This window comes from Acipenser ruthenus, chromosome 9 (genome assembly GCF_902713425.1).
Source record: "Acipenser ruthenus chromosome 9, fAciRut3.2 maternal haplotype, whole genome shotgun sequence".
Taxonomy (NCBI): Eukaryota; Metazoa; Chordata; class Actinopteri; order Acipenseriformes; family Acipenseridae; genus Acipenser; species Acipenser ruthenus.
Window position 1 is genome coordinate 12,295,189 of NC_081197.1, and position 18,472 is coordinate 12,313,660.

General features: G+C 37.1%; 1 protein-coding gene across 2 annotated transcripts in view; it reads right to left on the reverse strand.

Annotated features, from left to right (window-relative positions):
- LOC117405425 (guanylate cyclase soluble subunit alpha-2) overlaps positions 1 to 18,472 on the reverse strand; it is a 40,365-nt gene that overhangs the window by 10,728 nt on the left and 11,165 nt on the right. For both annotated transcript variants that reach the window (XM_059031153.1, XM_059031154.1), the window contains 3 exons: positions 16,861 to 17,588; positions 7,369 to 7,854; positions 6,410 to 6,553 (listed from right to left, as the gene is read on the reverse strand). In XM_059031153.1, the coding sequence (XP_058887136.1) occupies positions 6,410 to 6,553; positions 7,369 to 7,854; positions 16,861 to 17,588 (1,358 nt within the window). The remainder of the gene's footprint in view (positions 1 to 6,409; positions 6,554 to 7,368; positions 7,855 to 16,860; positions 17,589 to 18,472) is intronic.

Sequence of the window (18,472 nt, forward strand, 5' to 3'; positions counted from 1 at the left end):
AAGGAATGGTAACACTTTAAAATTGATTAAAAGGCCCAGACTGATTATACATTTAATTAGTCACTTCCAGTAGCAACTACACTTATAAATCTGTTAAGAGTGTCTACTTGTGCACAAATAAAATATGAGAAAATACCTCTTAGTTGCATATGAAGCAATCCCAGTTTCATATGCATTCAATTCTGTGCTGTCAGATAGATCTATTACCATTTTCCATTTGGCTATTATCACTAGGATTAGTGTCTAAGTACTAAGTATGACCATTCAGAACCATTCACGTTCTTATCTGATAACACTTGAAATCCAGTACTTATCAGCTTTGATCAGTGTTTACATACCTCAGTATGTATAAAGGCATTGTTGAAAGGGTTAGAAAGTGGTTTCATCGCATTGTCTGAGAAGGCATAAGAGAAGCCAGAACCTGAAGACAGTCTCTGTGGATACGTGACATTTATATGAGTACCCAGGGAGCTGGCCTCAAGTCTGATTGTGTCAACATGTCATCTTTGCTGAGTAACAAAAAAAAAATCAATCTGGAGTCCCTCTGTGTTCGCTTCTTTGAACACCAAGGCCAGCTCCAGCAGGTTATCATACTGTTTGGGTAGAGGATCTTTATTTTTTATTGCACCGTTCTATTTGCAGTGGGTGAATCACAGAACCCCCACAGACCCAGCTCGCTGAGGCTTCAATGATTGCACTGTGCGTGTGTGAGCGAAAGTGGACACAAGCCTGACTAAAACAATCTAAATTGTGTCATGCTCTTCACAGGTGCGAATCCTACAAAACAGGCTGCTGTGACAGAAAAGAAAGAACTAATAGAGTGTGTTCAGCTGTAAATACAAAAAAATCATTAAAAATGGAGACACACAATTACTGCTAGAACGGTGCCAATTTTGTCCCAATTTTAACCCACTCAGACCCCCCTTGATCACTATGTATATTGATATCGCTGAACAGATCATTTCAAGCAGGCAGCAGTATTAGGTACCATCCACATATTTGATATATGGCCATGATGTTCTGATAAAAGAATAGGCTCTCTTTCTTTAACATGTACTCATTATGAAGATCTAATATTATCTTGGGTGCCCAACACTGCACATTCTAAAGGTTAATAATATCTTCCCCATAGGCTGGTGGCCGTACTATAGATAAGTTCTCCAGATGAGATCTAACCAGGGTGCAAAAGAAACTGAAGAAATGAAGATGAGCTTCATATATTCAACTGTATATAAAGTAGGTGAAATGTACACCCCGGCCTCCAGCAGCACTTCAATCCAGAACCATGGACAGCAACCAACTGACAATTACCTTAAAGAGAGAATTTCTAAGAATTGTATGCAATTATTCAATTCGTTCCAACCACTTTAAAATAACTAAGCAACATGCGTGTGCGTACTGCAGTACTCATTTTAAAATAACTTTTGTTGCAATCCTTTTGATGCTGACGAATCCAAGAACAGCTCTACTGAATATAGGCTGGAGGCAATCTACTCCAGAAGCTGTAATACTCTGAGGTGCAAACAGTAACGGAGCTGGAAACAATACCAGTTCACACATTCATGCCTCTTCATTTGTTTGAACAACACTGTGTTGTTCCTTGTGCTCCATGGGTATTATAGAGACGTGTGCTCATAAATAATAATGGGCAAAATCTTTCTGGAATACAATGTATTTGCATATGTATCAGACCCATTAATAAGGTAATGTATTAAAACTGCACCACAGCAGTCAAACACTCATTTAATGCAATCAAAATAAATACATGATCATTGTGAGCATTCATACACCTAATAACCAACATTTAGTATTACAGATGCCCCTATGTATTCCACCAGTTATCTTAAAAATATCAAAACAACCAGGATTATGGAAGAGTGACACCACGGGATACCAGGAAGATAAAGAAAGGTATTTCTTGTAAGCACTGCAAGGCAGTTCACAAGTCATTTTGTTCTCGAGATTGTGCTGCAATACAGGATATTTGTCTGTGACTTCCAGAAATTGAATCCCTCTCAATTAAATGTAAAAATGCCAACATATATTTGAAATATCACATGATGCTGTGTTCCACCTGGTCTGTAGTAATAGTATGACGCAGGAGTGGCCAGCAGAGTCCAAAGGTCACACATCATGTGATTTCTTTAGAATCAGGAAGCACTCAAAAGAAGCCATCATTTAGGATTCTACAGATAACACCAGGTGGATTTTGATACAGAGAAAATGATTACCATTCAATAGTAGGGCAACATAAAAACATAAGAAAATGTAGAAATGAAATGAGGCCATTTGGCTCAGCTATGCTCACCTGGTTCCTAGAAGCTGATTGATCTCAAAACCTTGTCAAGTTGGGTCTTAAAGGATCCCAGCAATTCAGCATCAGCAACAGGGTAACCCAATCCATACCAATACCACTCTCTGTGTAAAGAAGTGTCTCCCACCCTCTGTCCACTGTGTGGTTTGGTCATGGTTTGTGTGATGTGCTTTAAGGATTAATTAGGGTTAACTCTGTCAACTCCTTCTAAGATATGAAAGACTTCAATCAAGTCCCCCTTAATTCTTCTTCATTCAAGGCTAAATAGAGGAAGATAATGCTAAAAATGAAAACTGAAACAACTTACCTTTAACAAATATCAAAATTGTTTGCACATTTACATCCTACACCCTAGATTTGATTAGTGTCTTGATATTGTTATCCCAAAAAAGCAAAAAAAAACTCTTCCCAGTACTTCTTAAGGAAAGGCATTATTTTCCATACTTGAGAGAGAGAGAGAGAGAGAGAGAGAGAGAGAGAGAGAGAGAGAGAGAGATTTCCTGAACTTGAATCGCCTTTATTTACTGATTTAAATTAATTATGTATATAAAGCAAAAGAAATTTTCAGATTTGAATTTGATTAAAGCCTTTTCTTTTCCTTTGATGAAGCAGAAAGCCCTCCATCTTCAGCACCAGATGAACTATTTGCTGTAAATAGGGATATTGTCATTCAAACTGGTGCTGTTTTGAGACAACTAAAGGAACTACTGGTAGTTAAAAACAGGGGTGCGTACCAAGTGGTTGCTGTCCATGGTGCTGGCCTTGCTGGCCTTTATACGGGTGAATATTTCAACACTGATTATACCTCAACTGGTGAACTGTGTAGTGCAGGTCACCAGACCAAAGAGAAGATAGCATTAGCTTTTAGAATGTGCAGGGTAGGGCAAGTTAACTGAGGTGTATCATCTGAGTTTTGAGGACAGCTTAAGGAAGCTGTTTCTCAGTTCCATCTACAAAAATAAATGCAGCTGTAGCAATACTGGAGATTTCCCATAAAGTTTGGTCCAGTATAGGTATTAACAGTATTTTCCCTCTATCCTTTTTTTTCTAACTTGGTCAAAGTAACTACCGTGACTCCTACTTGAGCTGAACATCTGTGAGTATTTGCCATACTAAGGAATCCATTGTACAAATAACATTAAACACATTATTGTATCCTATTTAAATCACCACCCTGATTGCTTCAGCATTTAATGGGAACTTTGGTCTTGATTACTGCCTGACATCTAGGTCTCAATGAATTACAAATAAACACCTAATCATATTAATTGCTATGTGACACACAACTTTGTTCTGGAACTATAATTATACCTCATATTTTCCTGTTGCAGCTTGTTCAGTTTTAACTGGTGTTAATTTATAATGAAAAGCTGCTTTCACTGTTATATTTTAATTAGATTATCTATGACGTCTCGTACAATATTTAACAACACTCAATTACAGATCTATATAACTGCTGCACATTAATTATTTTTAAAATGGCCATAACTGCAACTGTCAAATCGTGATGTAGTACATCTATTACATCCTTTTATTTTTTTTACAGGACATACTCATCAAGGCATTAAACCAAAAGGCAATAAATCAAAACTAGAAGGTTAATTTAAGGACTCAAAAGTGTACCTGGGGAGTTTGTTACTTGTAAGATGTACATTTCTCAGGCTGTTACCCTCTATAAGGCTGTCGATTGGCTAGCGGTCTTTTCATGGGTCAATTAAAAGATTTACCATTAGTATTTTTCCAACACTATTATTTCCCATATAACCATAGTGAAAGCATGATGAGTCACACTCACCGCTGAGAAATCCGGAATCAAAAATAACGGAATTACTGTTTGAACTGATTCCAGAGATTAAAGCAATGCTTAATCCTCTGCTGCTTCTTGTATCCTACAGCTTTATATCTGTTTCTAATTCTGTATAATGATGAATGTATTTAATTTCCCTGGTTCTGTATTAATATAGAAAAACCCTCAGACCTCATGCTGAATATATATATATATATATATATATATATATATATATATATATATATATATATATATATATATATATATATATATATATGCCAAATTCCTTACAAAATGGCTGTGCTTTATTGGAACAGACTAGGAAACTAGGATTTTCTATTATTGAGGGGAAATATTGACAGGGTGTAACCAAGATACACCCCAAATGTGTTCTCTTTTATTACTTATATCTACAGTATCTTGAGATTCAGTGTTTTTAATTAAGGATGCTACTCTTGAACGCCAAATGAGTTACACACTGTTAAACAGAAGTTAATACATGACGCAAAATACATTTCTTCCTTCATTTTTCATCCTATAGTCTGCATAACAATTATTTTATCCATCAGTTTACAATGCAACTGCTAGAGGTACAAACCCACATAGTTTACTCAATTACCGGAGTCCCAGAAATGCAGAGTTACAGTCGGTTCCCAGGCGTCTAGATTGAGGTCCATTTCAAATTATTTTGCCCAATACACTGAACTCTGAAACCCTACATTGCATTTTAACAGTCATCTTCACTTTGTACATTACGTGTCAGAAAACAACCACCGTGTTTGTGTTTGAGACTTATTTATATTCCTGTTAAACATAGATACATTTTCAACTCACGCACTGTTGTTTTTTTTTATGGAATAAAACTAATTACCATTATTTTTTAGAATACAGTATATGGTACTGATACAGATGCTCTATCAATTTGGCGCCCTTTTCCTGAAGAGCCTGTGGGTTAGATTCCAAAAGTGTTATACTGCAAATGGTAAACAGCAGATTTTTACAGAAAGGAATATACCCAATTAACTTCCCAAACCAGAAAATTCAGACATTTAATTTAGTTGGACATTGTTTATTACTTTCAGAATTGTAATTTTAATTGGTATGCATTTACCACAGTTGCCACACTGTGCTTTTACTAGGGAAAGTTTTTAAGTGCACCAGCAGCAAAAGATGGAAGGTGTTAAGCAGTTAACATTTGCATATATTCACGGGCGATGATAAAACTGCATCATTTTCACCAAACCTAAATGAAACATGCAGGGATCCACAAGCTGAAGCTTAATTAAAGGTCATCTAATGCTTCCATTAGATGACAAAAATGTCAATCAATCGTTTGACAGGCAGATGGCATTAAGTTAGTGTGGTGGGTGAGTAAGAAGTTATTAAAGAAAAGAGGATTGTATAATTTAAAAAAAATGAAAATGTAAACCAATTGCTAGCAATACAGTGTAGCTGCTGAATAGTCAATGCATTTTTACCGTTCTTTAGTTGTATATTTTAAGTGCTTTAAAAATGTGTTAAGTTACAACGTGCAATTTAATTATTTGAATTTGCTTGGATTTAAATTGCAAGTCAAATCTTCTTCGCATCTTGACATCAGACATATTATACAATCCTCTTTTCTTTAATAACTTCTTACTCATCCACCACAATAACTTAATGCCACCTACTTGTCGAATGATTGATTGACATTTGTGTCATCTAATGGAAGCATTGAAAGTTTTTTGCTCTTGTCTGATTGGGTGATTTAGACCAGGGTTTTCCAATCCTGGTCCTGGGGACACATTGTGTCTGCTGGTTTTGATTCAAGTTAGCTATAACATTTTAACAGTAACTTTTTAACTCTTCAACTGTAAGAGCTGAAAACAATTAAAAAGGTCTAAGTAAGCAAATTCAATCAGTTCAAATAAAGGGTCTAGTTAAGCAATTAAGAGCTCAGTTGGAATGAAAACCAGCAGACACAGTGGGTCCCCAGAACCAGGATTGGGAAGCTCTGACTCGAGGAGGACTGATGCCTGACACAGAAAGGAGTGCTACCCGAGGATGTCCTAAAATGGACACCGTACACATGACTCATTCGTGTTTTTAAGTAGCCAGGGTCTGCGATACAAGGTAACAAAATAGGAAGAAGTGTGGTTCTCTCACAAACAATCACTTTAAGAGTCATAAAAACCATAATGTAAACAACCTCTGGTATTGTAGTGTTACATACAGAATGCACATTTTGTCATGACATGTCACTGTATGTTATTGTTTGTCATTCCATGTCATTGTTTATCAGTGTGTTCAGTCCTATCAATGCTCACCTGTATGGGTTTTTCATCTGGAGTCAACACTTCTTCAGAAAGCTCCATCATCTTCAGGGCCATGAGTGCGATTGGTTTGGCGTGACAGTCACTCTTCTTGTGCAGCCCTGACGCCACGCAGTATGCATCCCCTATCGTTTCTATCTGCAACAATCCAAAATGAAATAATCAGTCTCCTGCTGGCTCAGAGAAAACCTTAAACCAGTTAACCTTTTAACATCTTTTTAACTCCCCTCCTCCCCATTTATTTTACTTAACAAACTAGAAGACACAGTTGTTTACCATTATTAACCTCAGGCCATATGAAACCAAGCATTACAGGTTAGTTGAGAATGGGGAAGCAATTTATAGGTGCCCCCTACTTGTGATGCTTCCTGGGAGGGTTTAAAGAGCTTGTAAACTGAGAACATACACTGTCCTCCAATACATATTGGGAATGAAATGCAGAACGCTTGGGGGGACCAAGTTAGTAAATCTAGACCTGATTGGGTTCATTTTTGATGTACTAGAATATATGTAATACACATAAAGCAATACCGTTAATTGGCCTCCTGTTGCATGACCTGACAAAGGAGAGTGCATGCAATCTCTGCTGACTTTTCAGATAAAAGTATTTTGCTCTCAAGGGAGAGAAAAAACATTGAATGAAGAAAAATTTAAAACTGTCAGCACTACATGGAGCTTGTAATTTATTCAGTAACTCTGACCCAGGCCTCTGAAGGGATTCACTTAGTCTTCAAGGTACAGTGGTTTTCTGCATTAACCTGAAGAATGAAGAAACACTACAGTACTGAGTCCTACATTAAGTTGGCACTAGACGTGTGGCAATAACATAGAATATTGAGTTTCTCTAGTTTTTTAAATAAGCCAGATGGCTAAAGTATACTTAAAAACATGAATATTGGTAGAAAAATGACTAGTTTCCCATAAAATACAGGATGGAAAAAAATGGAACATACCTTGTATACGTCCAGAATTCCACACTGATAATCAAAGAGAGTGTAGAGCTCATTCAACATGCTGATCACCTGCATGGGGGTACACTTGGCACACACAGCGGTAAAGCCAACGATGTCCGAGAAGAGCATGGTGACATCGTCAAACTTGCGTGCCTGCACAGTCTTGCCCTGCCAGAGCTGCTGGGCCACGTTCCCAGGGAAGATTGAGTAGAGCAGGTCCACAGTCCTCTTCTTCTCCTCTTCTAGGGCCTGGTGGGTCTTTTCTAGAGTGGCCTTCAGCTTGTCCATGCGCTTCTTCAAGCCGTCCTGGGCCTTCGTCTGCTCGCCCACAAGGATGACGTCCCGCGTGGCATCATGGATAGGAATGTCCGAGAGGTGCAGACCTCGGCCCATCAACTCCTCCAGCTTGTCCACACAAGGAGACCCCAGGAATAGGACAGTGTTGGACTCGAGGACGTGAATCATCTGCCCTTTTATTTCCATCACCTGAAAATACAAGGAATTTTTAAATACACCATACTGAACAGTTTCTGAATTATCAGTGTGTCAACCCAGTGTTAATCAATATATTATCTATCCATCATGATAAAAATGCAGGTTTATATCATCGCTCCCAGCATTGCACACTTCCTGGGCTTTCAAGACGAAACCAGACAAACATTACTTAAAAATTGTAGAGGAAACACAGTTGTTTTTAGTTACCTTTTTGCTTTGCACACTATTGAAATGAGTATCTCTACAGTCAGATGTTATTGTTGGTAAATCCTTCAGACTAAAATAACCCAATTAATCTCAAATTAAAAGCACAGGCTTCAGAAGACAATGCATTACCTACAGACTTCAGAGCACAGCTTTCACCCACGAGTAAATTGTAACAGCACACATTTCTGGGTTATTTATAGACCCCCCCATGGTATTAGATAATATATAAAACCTACATTACTTTGAGAAGAAAGGCGGTGTGGGGTATGTGTGAGTGTCTCTGTGTGTGTGTGTGTGTGTGTGAGTGTGAGAGTGTGTGTCTGTGTGTGTATGTGTATGTGTATGTGGGTGTGTATGTGTATGTAAGTGTATGTGAGTGTATGAGTGCTTTCTGAAAAATGCAGGCCAAGAAGGAAGACAGAGTTCTGCTATTTATAACTAAGCAGAGATGAACAGCATTTAAGTCCTTGAAGGTAGCAATAACACTGCAGTTAATAAAGCATACAGCATTTATCAGAATGTCAATAACTCCAAGCACAATGTGTGGAATAATAATAATATTAACACACATGCAATTACATACAACCTAACATAGTATTTACTATTGAATAAAATAAAATATGGAGAAAAAAAAAATGTATTCACATGTACACCCTGTAATTATTTACCTACTTATTTTATACTATGAATAATTGCCTGTGATGCTGAATAAGGGGTCATGTTTTCTATCTGTTGATGCAGCACATACTGTATAAACTCCCATCCACACACACACGAACGACACGGAATTAAGACTTCTACTGCTCTGCTGGTAATGATTTATACTTAATCTTTAAACTTCGTCCACCAAAACCTTTGACCCAAACTGTCAATATTATTAACTGCATCTAAAGCCTACCACCAACTTGAAACCAACCATAACAGAACCATACAAAAAAAATGACACAAGGTAAAATACAATGCTGAATTTGTTTTAGTTCAACAGCATAAATTAACAGTGCTACTGGACTACTAAGTGTTACTCACATACCATAACTTCTGGCTTGTAGAACCCTAAAAATACCTCAGTAACGTATGCCAGCGCATATTAGATTCTGTAGGGTAGTTTAAAGAAGGAAAGGGAGTATATATTACTCATTCTGCTTATCTTTGTGTGTATATATATATATATATATATATATATATATATATATATATATATATATATATATATATATATATATATATAGTTTATACACATTACAATACAAGTAGCAAATTGGCAGAGGCACTATCCAATTTACATACAGTACTGTATGTTGACATCTAAGTTCATAGATACCATGTATCAGTTTCATACTTAATATATCATAGTTGCATTAGGGTTAATAAAACAATAAAAGTCAAAGCACAGCAGGAGACACAAAGAGAGTTGCAGTGGATTTCCATATCAAAGTATGGCAATTCATTAAGATGGGAATTGTCCCTGGGTCTATTATATTTGCACTACGCTGTCTGCCTGGAATGGGGAAGATAACCCACTTAAAACCTGCCCTGTTTTCCTGCCAGCTTATGAAAATTAATTCACTGTTATTTAAATAAGCATAAGATATTGTGCTTGATGATGGTGGTGGCTTATCTAGAAAGAAAAAAAAACAACAACTGAGCAACTAGAGCTTCTGCTCTGGGGTTGCGGTTGCTAAGCACATTTGTTTAAGGAAATGATACCCTTCAGTGGTCTAAGGAGATAATACATGGGGTTGTTTACAGGGAACCTGTTTAGGCCAGTGATAAGTAAAAGATTAAGGAGAGTAAACTATTCTTTGGCTTATCGGTCCCTACAGTCTGCTTGCGACTGTGTTTTCACAGAAAATAACAAATGTGTTGTTTATTAAGAGGGAATGTACTGTTGTGAACTGTGATCTGCATACTTGATGCGTGTGTGATGTACACTTGTAGATTCCCTTTTGCAACCACTGAACTCTATCATTTCTTCTGTTTTTTTAAGTTTATGACAGTGTATAAGTTAAGCTTGATTCATCAGCAGAATCAAAAGCGAAGAAAAAAAATATTTAACTAAAGTTGTGTTCATTTTTTCCCCTGTCAACTCTACAGCAGGGCTATGCAATATTTTTGACTCAAATATCCATCCCGCGATTACTAGGTAGTTCTTTAAAAAAAAGTGTACTCGAAAACTGACTACTGCACTAAGACAGTAGTTTCCACAACATCAAGTCCAAAGAGCCTGATTGTGGTTCTCGATGAGCCAGATATTGCTGAAATGCTGCTGTGTTATAAATGTATCTTGAGCCATGAAACACTGGAAGGTGGGAATATATTTCATATTCCAGTGAGAGAATTCAATATGGGCAGAATACTGTAAAACAAAGCATCACTCAAATAACCCCATTTGCCCTGTAAGACTATACAGTAATCATTCTTCATAATAACATTTCCCACTGCTCTGTCACCCTTAAAATGGTACTATTGGAAAAGCAAACTAAAACCTAACTATGTCATTTCAAACCTGGGTAATAGCATGACTTATGAATACCCTCGGTGATGATTCCTGCCCTGACACAGTTCATACTGGCTGATTCTCTCAGTTAGCTGTGTTGCACCAGTTATAAGGTACCGGTACTGAGAGAAGATTCTTTTTTTTAAATTCATATATAACTGTGTACATTTTAAAACTAGGTACACAAATGTAGGTTCAAAGATGCACTTCGCTCTATATTTACAGCAAAAGCCATATGAGTTGTAATATTATTTCACCTTTACAATCAATCTTCTGCCCTGAATGCTCTTGCTCATAATATCCTGAGGCTTTTTACAAGATGATATGCAGAGATTAGGACCGCTTTGCTTGGTTAACACAGTCTAGGATCTGTTCTGTCAGGCCTGGTTTTTGCCCTTTTCTGTTGAAAATGCCAACAGATTCATGTATTGCCTACCACAAAAAAAAAAGTCATCACAGCAAGATGTGATGTGCCTACCACAGTATTTTAAGCACACAGGTGGTGTTTGAATATTCCTTTTAAAAAGAAATTCATAAATCACATACAAATTCAGTAGTATAATATTCCACAGCTCTACAGTAGTTATCTTGTCCTTTGTGATTTGCTTTAGCCTAGTTAAGTATGAAGCTCTATAAGTCCTTAATGGAACATTTGCAGGTCGTAACATTAAAGAAAACAATAGTTTTTTTTTTTAATATGCTTTACCATGCTTTCACTGTGCTTTATTAAACTTTGCTATGCGTTACTATGCACACAGATTAATTGCCTGCAGGAGAGAACTTCACTGGGGATTTCAACATGCTGTAATATATTCAGTTCAATGCCTGTACTAAATACAGTAATCCATTGTGAATTCGCCCATCACATATCCGTCCTAACTGTTTATCTGCCATGATCAATCTCTTCAGCAATGTTAGTTTATTATTGAACCGAGTAGATTAGTTCAGAGATTGTAGATCCTACCAGAGTTTTCCTACACTGTGTTGTATGTGCTCCGTGCGCAGCTATTGCTGGTAGTGTCATGTGAGCTGTTCAGTGTGTTGATATTTAAATAAATCCTGTTCACCTGTGGGGAGTATCAACTTCAACCTCTGTCTCGATCTCCTGCCTGTCACACAGCAGCGAATACACGCATCCACACGGCAGACGACTACCCTGTCACAGGCTTGCTCCCTAATAAAAGCTGAATCTCTACACAATAATTGTGTGAATATATTAATTGTTACAGCTGTGTAGAATGGTATTTAAAACAGGATTCATTTATTCGTCTTTTTACATATCCGCCCTTGCTCTGGTCCCACCGCAGTCGGATATGCGATGGATTAATGTAATACATTCATTTACAAATGAAATGTCCCACTTTGTGGGGATTAGGTTAAATTAGAATCCAAGGAATACATTTTCCATAAAGGTTCAGGTGATTCACCCAATACTGAGAACAGAGTATCTAATGCTTTTATAAAAGCTTCAATCTGTGTAAATTACAGTAAAATGTGAAATCCTGTTAGAAGTTAATGGACATTGACAATGAAAGCCAGGGTTTTATTATTATCTGCTGAGATGTATTCTAGCAAAAAGGTTATAATGGTTATTAGTAGCCTTTTTGAGGTATTTAATTCTTCAGAAGATTATATTTTTGTATCAGTCTGTATTAAGCATATATTTGTGTTATAATACACTGGGCCAGATGGTTTCTGAAAGAAAAAAGGAAGCAATTAAAACATGTCAGTGACCACATCCAGATATACACACAGACAGACAGACAGACTCTATATGCTAATGCTCTCAATAAAATGAACTAAAGAATGCCTATAGCACCATTGGATAAGCAGTTATCTAGTGTGTATACATATATACATATGTAAAGCCTCTTCCTTATCACATTAAAATTATTTGCCAAAGTTGTTTATCATATTGTCTATTTGATGATCTTATGACGTTACTAGATAAGGTCTAATTTTTACCTCACCCCCCAAAATAACTTTTAAGATTAAGGTTAATCCTGATTTCACTTGAGACTTTGTTATTGGCCAGGATGTCTTTTGTTCCTTTTGTAATATGTGTATAATACTTAATTCAGTTTTAAAGCTTCTGGCGTTTAACTTATTAACTATTATTTTTTTTTAATATTTGTTTTCCCGGTAATTTAAAATTGTTCCAAACAGTAAAAAAGAAACCTAAAAATCTAAACTCTGAGTCATGAAGTCTTTCTTTTCCCTCTTGTTTATGTGGATTACTATATAAACCATTACACAAGGGGAAATAGGCACATGTCTTATCTCATTCCTCGGCTGATTTTTAATGGTCTTGCCATGTTGACATTACATAGTAATCATCCCGTTCATGTATTATTCAATAATGGGCCGTAGCTGTGTTTGTCAATACAGCAGGACAAAGGTGGAGAAAGAGACATTGATTATGCACTGTTTTCCCACAGCTGAATACACTGTTTGCAGTTATAAACACAATGCATATAATAGTATTCGCTTTTTTTTTTTTAAATCTCACAAGTCACACCTGTTACATTTTATCAGAAGGGCACACAGGAAGTTAGATGAAAGCACTGTGACGTCACAGTACACAGTGCAATGAAGCTGATTCATGAAGATGTGTGCGCGTTTTAAATAATGATTACAGGGTATCAATGAATGGTACTTTCTTCCCCATAATGGCTTGTGCGTAAACGCTGAAAGTAAGTTGGAAAATGAATGCAGACAAAATAAATATTGATTCCTGGAGACATTATGCACATTGAGCAACGTTAAAGAAGAATTAATTGGATTTGTTTGGAAGCAGACAGATAAATAGCTATTAAAATCACATGTCAGCGGCTGTTTTATTGGGTAATTGCTCAATGATGAATGGCAGAGGCCCCACAGGCTCAAACTAAACACTTTATTGTGGCAGACCAGTAACATCGATGACTAAGAGTCATTACACGTCCCTCTTTCCATGTTTTTCAGTAATTACACAACAATAACGTCGGGCTGCAGCACTGAGAAACTATCCATCACAAAGAATCATTTAAAGATAGCTGCTTAAGCCGGGTATTAGTATTGTATTTATCGTATTTTTTTTTATTATGGTTACATCCATTATCTTAGATTCCAAAGTTGCTAATATTGAGTATGGCTTAAAGGGCTTAAAGGAATACTTTATACCAAATATAATTATACTTTATAAACAAATATTTCAATTTGTTTATTATCCTATGTGTTAATAATTATTATTTTTAATTGTGAAATATCTATTTTTAGACCATGAAGTGCTATAAAGTAAGCCATTTTTTTTTTACTGTGACAAAATACAGCCCTGCCTATGGTATATGAAAAATATAAATTGGACTGCCAAATTATGCCTAACATAATTCATAAAAAAATAGAGAACAGTACAGCAGGCATTAGAGTAGTTAAGTGAAAAAAAAGAGAACAAGGTGGCTTTGTTTTAATGTCACCACAACTTGTCTGTTTAATAAGGACACTGATTAAGTTAATGAAGTCATCAGGACTTCAGGCAGAATGCCTGGTAAGAGTTTTGATGCATAGATGTGTGATCAATTGGGTGTGATCAGTGGACAGGAAAACCGAAACCGAAGTTGGGTGACCTGAGGCACTTTAACCCTGGATCCTGGTTAATCATCGATGCCCATTTGGTGTCAGTTAAGCATTTTTTGTTTGTTTTCAAACATTTGAACAAATCACTTTTTTTAAATATTCTACATTTTTACACAAGCCTTTAAAATGTTTTGTTAAGGACTGTATTTTGCCCATTTAGATTTTATTCTCATTTTAAAGGCACTGTTTAACCTAAGAATGCATAAACACTACCAAAGATAGTCCTTAAGACATTCCATAAAACAGTCCTTAAGCTTTTCTGAATAGGACCCTAAGGCTACAGATGGAGAGAAATTGTGTGAATAAAGCATTGACTGAACAATCAAGAAGAGAGAGGCTTGGTGACATTTGTACAGAATTAATATACATGCAGTTCGTACTGTCAAAACCATGTGTCTAATGTAAATGTAGCACGACAGACAGACAGCCCTGAACTAAGCATGCACTGCATCAGACAGACCTAGAATAAGCTATAGTACACTCAGCATTTATTGAGCAAGATTTGTTCGAAATATATATTCAGGTGCAACCCCATCCAGCTATAACAGCAAACCTGAACAAAGTGAGCGGTGGAGACATCTGGAAATGGAAGGTAACTTTCTTACCCAAACCAAACATAGAAATAATGTACCACACAGCCTTACCTGCAGCAATCCTCATTACATATTAAACGCACATATTGAAAAGAGGCGCTTCAGTATTTGCCCTGAGAGAAGTATAGAAACATTTTCTGCTTCACTTCTTTTAATGACATCCTCCAGTTTTAATTTGCAATCATTTGAAAAAAATGGCCTTCTCCAAAATCACTCAAGATGCTATTTGTGAAGGTGAGAGTCTTTAATTATGGATATTTATTTTAACCATAATTGAAAGAGGTCCTAGTCATTCTCTGACAAACAACACTGGCAAGGCACAGTTTATAATTTTTTCTGAACTTGTTAAGAAGGGCAGCAGTGTGGAGTAGTGGTTAGGGCCTTGGACTTTTGACCGGAGGGTTGTGGGTTCAATCCCCAGTGGGGGACACTGCTGTTGTACCCTTGAGCAAGGTACTTTACCTAGATTGCTCCAGTAAAAACCCAACTGTATAAATGGGTAATTGTATGTAAAATAATGCGATATCTGTATAATGTGAAATAATGTATAATGTGATATCTTGTAACAATTGTAAGTCGCCCTGGATAAGGGCGTCTGCTAAGAAATAAATAATAATAATAATAATAAGAAGAAGAAAAGTCCCTCATTAAAACAGAACAGCCTTTAAGTAGTCAGTCGCTGGCAAAATGTGTTACCGCTTCAAGGAGTGGTTTCATGTAGTATTACTAGCATCATTGAATATATAAACCCTTATATTAGATGGAAACCATCCCTGTTCATCCCCTGTCAACCAAACACAGATAAACATCTCACCCACAACAAGACTCCCATGAGAAGCATCTCTGTAGTTCAAATCAGGCTCAGGTCCAAAGTGAAACAAGCTTGGTGGCAATGCTCCAGATAAGCTGCGTAAAGGGTGTTTTACGCATTGAAAGAAAATGAATTACTTATGATATTTAAATTGAATGTGCAATGACTAGGCATAGCAATTTTGCTGCACAGCTTGAATCTGCATGTTATCAAGCTTCATTCTTCCCTGGTGTCTCAATGGTGAATTGTAAATATACTGCATGTGGTAGCTATAGAATGCCAGGACAAGCCAATTGTAGCCTGCCTGGGAATTGCCATAAACACTTGACCAAGAAGGCTGCGTTTTCAATATACATCTTTTTTTTTAAATGTACGGTTGAATCCACTCACTTGAAATGCGTGTTTGTAACTGATGAATATGTGACTGGATTCTGGATTTCTCGGCACCGTCTTAGTCCCCCTCAACCTGTTCTACCAATTGACCTATCTGTCAAGTGAATTTTTGGACGTTAAATCTATATAATAAATACAATATTCTGTGTTTCTTAAGTTTTGGGATGCTTCATATAGCTATAGCAAGACCATCAATAAGGAATGCAATATTATCGTTTCTTTGTAAATATAGCGTACGTGCATGGAACCCTTTTATAACATATGATTCATCTGCAGCCTTGGAATTTAAAAATATAATCTGTATCTGTGTTGTGGTCAATAAAGCAAATAAGATTAACAGTTCTTTTTGTTTTTATTGTAAGGCCAAGTTTGTGTACAATAGTTCAAAGTAAAGGTTTTAGTTAATGCATACCCCATAAGTTAGCATTAAAGTGTGTACAGTATTTATTGAAAGTACTCATGACTTCAAAGGTAATGTTGCATTGTACTTACCCAAAATACATTTTAGTGTCTAATGTCTACATTGGAGAGTAAATTACTCAATGACCCCAAAACCTTATCTGGAGCACTGCTTGGTAGTCATTAATTCTACACAGAGACCCAGGACTGAACAGGGTTGATGGTACCGTAGATTTGCACATTCTCTAAATTTTTCATGACTTTTATTTTCTCATTAAAGCTGCTTTGATGTCAGCAACATTAACTGTGTTTGTCTTCACTGTTCAGTCTTGCAGACTCTTACAGTGTGTGATTGGTTTGAAGTTGGTGAGAGATGAAGAGAGACATAAATAAATATATATGTATGCACAATCGTGTATCCTTTTTAATGTTTTAGTTCTGCTGTATTATTTTAAAAAGTAAAAAGAAAAAAAGCCTCTTACTTTTTCTTGGTATCCTAATCCGGATGTGTCAGGGCGTGTCCTTATCACAAAGGGCATGGACAGTCTCAAAAGAATCCCCTGGAAAGTGCACACGATTTTTGGAGAAACAATTTCAAAGCAATCTCGGAAGTTCAAGGTCCTGTGAGCCTCGCACTTTATGTGCTTTCTGAGCCCTTCCCCGAGCTGGAGGATGGCCAAGTGTGGGTCGAACATCAAGTGGAAGGGGAAGGCCCTGCAGAAAGTGCTGATGCTGATCCGAAGATCTGGCGGGGAGCAGGACAGTCTCAACGGATGTGCTTTCGCAGGGCACGGGGGCTGGCACACTTTGATGAGAAAGGTGAGGCAGTTAGAATTGCCCGGGTTCGATCCATCCAGGCCCAGCTTCTCAGCAGAATTTTCCACCTGCTCCACCAGGACCTCCATGCTATATATCCTTCTCGCAGCGGCTTTGATCACTCCAGGCATGGCGAAGCCCACCGTAGGGTAGGGGTGGAAATAGTGGAGCAGGAAAGTGCCATCGTCTGGCAAGTCTTTGCATAGAAAGGAAGGTGACTCCGCAGAGACCCTCTTGCCACAGGAAGTTCGGATGTGCTCCAGCAGGGCATCAAAGCCATTGAAGAAGTCCTGCAGGGTGCTGCCCATGGCTCGCAAGACACGCTCGTTCTCCTCAAAGCACTGGCTGAAGAACTCCTCGCCAAACCTCTCCCGCAGCTCTTCAAACTTCACACCTGCAAACAAAACAAGAAGACCTTTTTACCAGACAGGCACAAAAGGGATCCCAGTATTCAGAATTCAGTTTGGTTGGGATATTTGGGGATTGAGTTTCATTTTCACTACCGTCCTTTTTTTTGGAAAATTCAAGAAAATTCTGTATTTCTCTCTCCTTGCCTGACTGTTGTCTAGTTGTTGAAATGCTGCTAATTAGTTTTAGCCAAATCCCCCCCACAAATCCTAAATTTGGTAGTATTTGTCTTTCAGAATTTGACTTGGAATCAAAAACAGACATGCACCAACAAATAGTATCAACAATAGACAGCACTGAAATTACATACACTTTGCACATGACAAAAGCTTGTGTTTAAGAGCTGAAGTGAATGTACTGGTACTGGTTTTGTGATATTACCTTGGAAGTACATTAAACCACATTCTTTATCACTGCACAATGTTTCAATTTTGTTCACTGTCAGTTGTATTTATTTTTTCAGCACAGAACATGTGTATCTGCAAAATCAAGGACGTAAGGCTGATGCTGGGAAGAATATTTCAAGGCAAATTACTCACGGGGTAATTTATGGTAATTTAAACAAAATGGTAATTTAGAGGCTGTTTTACTTTGATGAAAAATAATTGGTGCATATCCCTTAAAGTTTAAATATCTCAATATTGGGTAGATTGGTTGTCATTCACAAAGAAGATCCCTTGCTTTGGAGCAGGGGACATAGTGGATGATGGAGAACGCCGCAATGATGGTTGGTTTAAATATTTCATAAAGCCACAGTTATGCAAGCCAGCACATAGCTACTCTATTAACCTGAGGTATGTATTAAACAGTGGTATCTTTCTGCACTCGTAATGATCTTATATCCTATAGGTTTATGATATAAAAAGTGTC